Consider the following 5,993-nt stretch of genomic DNA (forward strand, 5'->3'; position numbering starts at 1 on the left):
AAAAAAATATGGGAAAATTAAAACCCATTTTGTCCCTATTCTCAAGAATCACTGCTTTAATTTTGAACATACATGTAAATCTAAAAACAAAAAAAAAAAGCCACAGTCCAGATTTTAGTTCAGACCTCTCAATTGAACACTGAGGAAGCTGGACATGGCTGGGGAAGAAGAACAGGCCAAACAGAAAGATGGTTGAGCTATGAGTGTGGCAGCAAAGTATTAAGCAAAGGCTATAAATATTAACATAAAAACAATTTCTTGATTTTTTTATTTTTAATAAATTTGCAAGAATCTTAAACTTTTCTCCACATTGTCATAATAGGGTAATACAACCTGTATTACCCTATTATGAGACTGGAACATAAAGTGTGAAAAAACTGAAGGTCTTTCCAGATGCACTGTGCATTCTTTCAGTGAGGGGCTATTCCAGTTCATTTTTCTGATGTAATGGTAGACTGTGGTCTGTTAAGCAGCCAACAAAAGCTGTAGAACTTAACATGAATGCCACCCTCCTCTCCCCAAATACAAGAACTTGCTGATCAAATTCTCGAGTTATTTTTCATAATTGTAAAACAATTCAACAACTTCATAGCACTGCAAACCATTTACTTAGTACCTACATTTATGATATGTTTCAGTCAGTGAAAGCTGAAGATGTCTTGCAACTTTCAGATACAAGACAGATGTTTACTTGATCATGAGTTTTTATTTTTTTCTTTTAATAACAGTGCTCATGTTAATTAAATACAGGTTGGTTATAATAGCAATAATCACCTGATGCTCTCTTTGATCGAGTTGCCTTTATAGTTCTTCAGATCTGTATCCAGCTTCTCTAGTTTGAGCAGAGCCTTTTTCCTAGTGGATTCTGCCCAGGCTGAGTCCAGTGGAGGTAGAACCCCTCCATCAGGAACAGTGTCAGGCACGCCCTGAACATCCCTAAAATCACAAGAAGAGAAGAATTGTTATCTCTATTTACTGAGTTCTTAGTAATGTTTGAGCTTCTAGGATTCTTTCTTCTTGCTTTTACTGTACCTTGGGATGAGTGCATTTATCAATTGGTCATCATTTGGTTACTGTCACATGTGTGTATGAGAATATAAACTGTATAAGATCTGTTATTGTCAGCTACCCTGAGAAGTTCCCTTCACTTTGCCAAGTAGAAGCTGGAAGACCCTCTATGAGAGACGTTACTTTCCACTCCTTTACTATCCTCATTAGGTATTACCCTTCATGTCCATTCAAACTGGCTACAGCACACAGTCTGCCATTATGTACTGTTGGGTCTCCAGCCATGCAGGGCTGAACTAAACACATCGAACAGAGACTCAGAGTCCCAGGACGCACTGCATTAAATCCCCTTTTCAGTTTCTAGGAAGAAGAGGAGGTGTTTCACCGTGGTTATGTGACATCATGTTTCTAACAACAGCTCTGTCTTAAAGGAAGTTGTCCTCTTTTCCACCTCATAACCTGCAAGGGAGATAAAGTGGTGACAAAATAGAGACAAAGAGGGGAGATAAGGATGTGAAAACTTCTTTCCTGGGAAAGAGAAGGGATGTATGGCATCTTCGAATTAACTGTAGATCCAAAGTAAATATTCAGTCTACTGTCAGGGCATCTGGTAACTGTATTCCTGGAGAGGCATAAGCTTTGACCCTGACTTATTATAAATTCTGCAGAAAGAATCTTTGAAATCTAGATTCCCCAAAAGAGACACTGTCTCCAAGTCTACCAACAAACTAACACTGGTTGATTTTTATGAACAAAGAATTTTGTTCATAAAATGTGCGTTTAGATCTCAACATGCTGTCCAGTGCTTGGTTCTATGTCTGTGCTGATAAAGTTTATGTATGTGTTCCTCAGTTGGCTGGTGCGCAACTTTGTTCAGGTCATGGAGGAGCTGTCACACTCATCTTGTAGTTCAGCAGCATACTGTTTTTTTAAACAGTGCCACAATGTTTCAAACTGCGCCATATCAAATGCTTTTTCTACTTACAGACAAAGCTGTTCCTTTAAGCCCAAGCAACCAAAACAAGTATTGTTTATGATAATTGTTAATTCCTAAGATAAATATATACTCACAAATATATAAAATTTGTTAAACAGAGCTCAAACTCACAGCATCTGATTGTAGCTATGGTAACAATACAATATAACTATGAAGTAGGGCTGTTGTAAACGAATATTTTAGTAATCGAGTAATCTATCGATTATTCTTACGATTAATCGAGTAATCGGATAAAAAAAATTTTTAAAATGAAATATTGGTAAATCTGGCATAATACCGGTGTTACTATCAGATATCAGTATCAGTCCAATTTTTCATATTTGAGCATCCCTAACAGTTGCTTTTTTGTAGTTTAGAAAACTAACCTGTAACAATAATAGCTCACTTTCTAAGTTAACCAGAAGAAAAGTTATAGAAAAATCTGAAATTATATTGAATTTAATAACAAAGAGGCAGGCTCACAAATATGCTTATAAAAAATGTCTACAATCCAGCTTTTAGTTTATGTATTCATCTTCAGTGAGTTTAATAGATTAATTAAACTCACCTTGCCACCTAACCTGTCACGCTTTGGGTTTGAAAATACGGGAAATGCCGCCTGGAGTGGGAGGAGAGGGCGAATGAACGAACATAAGATGGGGTGGAGGGGAGGAAATAGACCAGCGGACTGACGAACCGTTAGACCGGGGGACGAACACGGGGGGAAGCAATACGGGATATTTACGACACCTTCACTGGTCACACTCAGAAACTCATCTACCAGCCATGTACGATGCGCTCCGCCACCCGTTTCTTCAGACCGGGATATGAAATTTATTGTGCGGTTCGTCGGTAAAGCTACATTTACACGGTAAGCATCAGCTACTCAGCCGCCCGCCCTGTTCAGGCTATCCGCTCACCTCAGCGCTCTTCCCGCCGTTCGCTTTCAACCAGCAGCCCCGGAGGAGAAATGCTGCCGTACTCCAGGCATTCCCCCAGTCATTTTAAGGATGCTTATTGGTTCCCCAAAAACGATAAAAAGTCGGGCATTATCATCAATCAATAAAATCCCCACGGGCCAATCTTGAAGATTGGACTTCATGCCGCTGAAACTTAGCTTTTGTCAACAACTCAGAGGCGGAAGTGAGAGCTCCGTGCAACGCAAATTGCGGCCGGAACACAGTGCGCCAACTAATAAAACATAAATTAACGAAGCTTCGAGGCAGGTAAATTTTCCTCGAGGAATTTTAGTAATCGAGGTACTCGAATCATTCGAGGAATCGTTTCAGCCCTACTATGAAGATTGTTATTTTCACTTTTACAAAGTAAACTTGCCAGCTAAGAATATCTTTTAAATGCTTTAAATTCATCCCTGATGAAAACATTAAATGAAATTTAACAGCAATGTCATTCTGAGTACACAAATTAGGGCTGTAACGATTCCTATAATGATTAGACCTTGATTCTTAAAATTCCTCGAGGAATATCTGGATTGAAACTTCATTAAATTATGTTTTACTATTTAGTGCTCCTTGTTCCAGCAGGGAGATTATTTGTGTTGCGCAACACGCTCACTTCCTAAGAGTTGTTGATGAATGCCAAGTCAACTCTTGGCATTTTCAAGTTCGGTCTGGGGTACTAGGATTAATTTCATTAATTGATGATGATGATGTCCGGCTTTTACCATTTTTCGAGGGATCAATGAGCACCCTTAAAATGATTGGCATGATCCACAAAATATAACAGAATCTGATTTAGCGACTCCTCTTGCACCATCAGCATCACTAACAGCATTTCAACATAAATTTAGTGAAATCTGGGAGAGTGGCATAGTTTAACTGACCAATCTTAAAAGCAGTCAATTATAATTGTAATTTACTAATATGTATTTGAGAACAGAACTCACATATTGTAGTTATGGCAACAAAACAATCCAACTATGAAAGTTGTTCTTTGAATTTTTACAAAGTAAACTTGCCAGATCCTTAAAATCTTAAATTTAAATGTTAAACAATTTAAAGTCTTTTAAGATATCTATGCTGAAACCATTAAATCAAATTTAACAGCATTGATATTCTCCTAGTTCATTTATGCTAAATGTGATCAGCATTACATTGTGTTTGTAGATTGTCTAACTGATAACTTAATTTGGAATTAACAGAAGTGTAAATGATTGACATTTATTTATTTTAATTTGTATTTTTTTATTGTCGATTGTTAAGACTATAATCACAGGTGTAAGTATTGTTGGTAATGTCTTCCAGTAACATAATTACTAATATTACTAATATACTAATATAAATTAGTAGAGATGTGCCGATCAGGTTTTTTCCTGCCGATACCGATCACCCATGTGGGCCGATCACCGATACCGATCATCGATACCGATCACATAATTATTATTAGGCCCGAGCAGCTAAGCGCTGCGAAGGCCTATTGTAATCGTAGTGTTTATTATTATGCTTCCGCCAAATAAAATGGCTTTTTTGGGGCTTTATCATATTCAAAAACTCACCAAACTTGGCGGACGCATCAGGTCTACGTGAAAATTACGTATTTTAAGGTCCACAGAAAAATCGCAACAGAAACGGCTCAAGGGTGCCACCTAGCAACTTTCAAAAGACCCTTTCCTATTCACTTACTTTATCGTAGAGACCTGAAACTTGGTACACTTGTAGAGCTCCCCAAGACACTCAGAATTTACAATTAATGTCATAGTGCAAGTATCACAGAATGTCGGCCATCTTGGATTGAAGTTCCCATTTTGACCCGATTTTGGCCATTTACAGGGTTCGCATTTGATCGAACTTATCCTAGGGATTTTGATGGATCGGCTTCAAACTTGGTCAGTTGGTTCATAAGGCATTCCCGATTCAAAGTTATCAAAACGGTGAGTTTTCGTGCATGCTGAAGGGGTGATACCTGGGGTCAAAGTTCACCTATTCGCCGTGAAACACAGAACTGTTATAACTTTTACACTAAACCTCAAAGAGGCACCAAACGTACAGTGATTGATCATCATCGGATCCCCTACAATATCCAAGGGTCAAATGATGACATCACTTAGGCCACGCCCCCTGAGAACAGGAAGTGTCATGTTTTACTGTGAACGGTCGCTATCTGACCCCTTTGACCTAATCAACATGAAACTGTGTCCACACACAGAAAACATGTTGGTGTGTCATGGATTCCAACCCTGTTTGGTTTTGATGGAGCAGGTGGGCGTGGCGAAGTGACCTGTAACGCAATGTCCATACATTTGGCTGCAGATTCCACAATTTTGAGCCCAGCTGCACCAAACTTGACATGACTGATCCTGGTGGCATGCCTGACGATCCTATGTCGTCATAGTCTGACGTCATGTAAGCCCCGCCCCCTCAGAACAGGAAGTGCCTTTTTTTGACTTGGAAAGCTCCATCTATGGCTCTCTCAACCTAATCAAGATGATTCTGTGTTGGATGACAGATAACATGTTGGTCTCACTTGCTTTAAAGCGCCAAGAGTTTTCAGTAGAGGGCGTGGCAATGGCAGCGCGGCGAAGCAGAGGGAACGCCGCCGCCATACGTTTGGCTCTAGATTCCACATCGATCAGCCCAGCTGCACCAAACTCACTAGGATGCATCCTTATTCGTCCCCGAACAGGAATCCATAACAGTCGTTGATGGGCGTGGCCTAATTTCTCTACAGCGCCCCCTAGAATTTTTTAAATAATCAGCCCCAAGCCATGCTTTATGAATTATGAAATTTGAATTATGAATTATGAGATTAGAATTATGAAACTTGGTACACATGTGTATAATGTCAGGACCTACAAAAAAAGGTGGGTTTTAAGTTGAGATTTAAAGGCACTCAGTGTTTCAGCTGTTTTACAGTTTTCTGGCAGTTTGTTCCAAATCTGTGGTGCATAGAAACTGAATGCTGCTTCTCCTCGTTTGGTTCTGGTTCTGGATGCAGAGCAGAACCAGAACCAGAAGATCTGAGGGGTCTAGACGGTTGGTACAGCAATAAC

At 39.3% G+C, this 5,993-nt stretch overlaps 1 protein-coding gene across 1 annotated transcript in view; it reads right to left on the reverse strand.

The window, feature by feature from the left end:
* gps1 (G protein pathway suppressor 1) overlaps positions 1 to 5,993 on the reverse strand; it is a 27,618-nt gene that overhangs the window by 11,471 nt on the left and 10,154 nt on the right. The window contains exon 4 of the mRNA XM_007565478.2: positions 775 to 936. Within this exon, the coding sequence (XP_007565540.1) occupies positions 775 to 936 (162 nt within the window). The remainder of the gene's footprint in view (positions 1 to 774; positions 937 to 5,993) is intronic.

This window comes from Poecilia formosa, unplaced genomic scaffold, assembly GCF_000485575.1.
Source record: "Poecilia formosa unplaced genomic scaffold, Poecilia_formosa-5.1.2 Scaffold176, whole genome shotgun sequence".
Taxonomy (NCBI): domain Eukaryota; kingdom Metazoa; phylum Chordata; class Actinopteri; order Cyprinodontiformes; family Poeciliidae; genus Poecilia; species Poecilia formosa.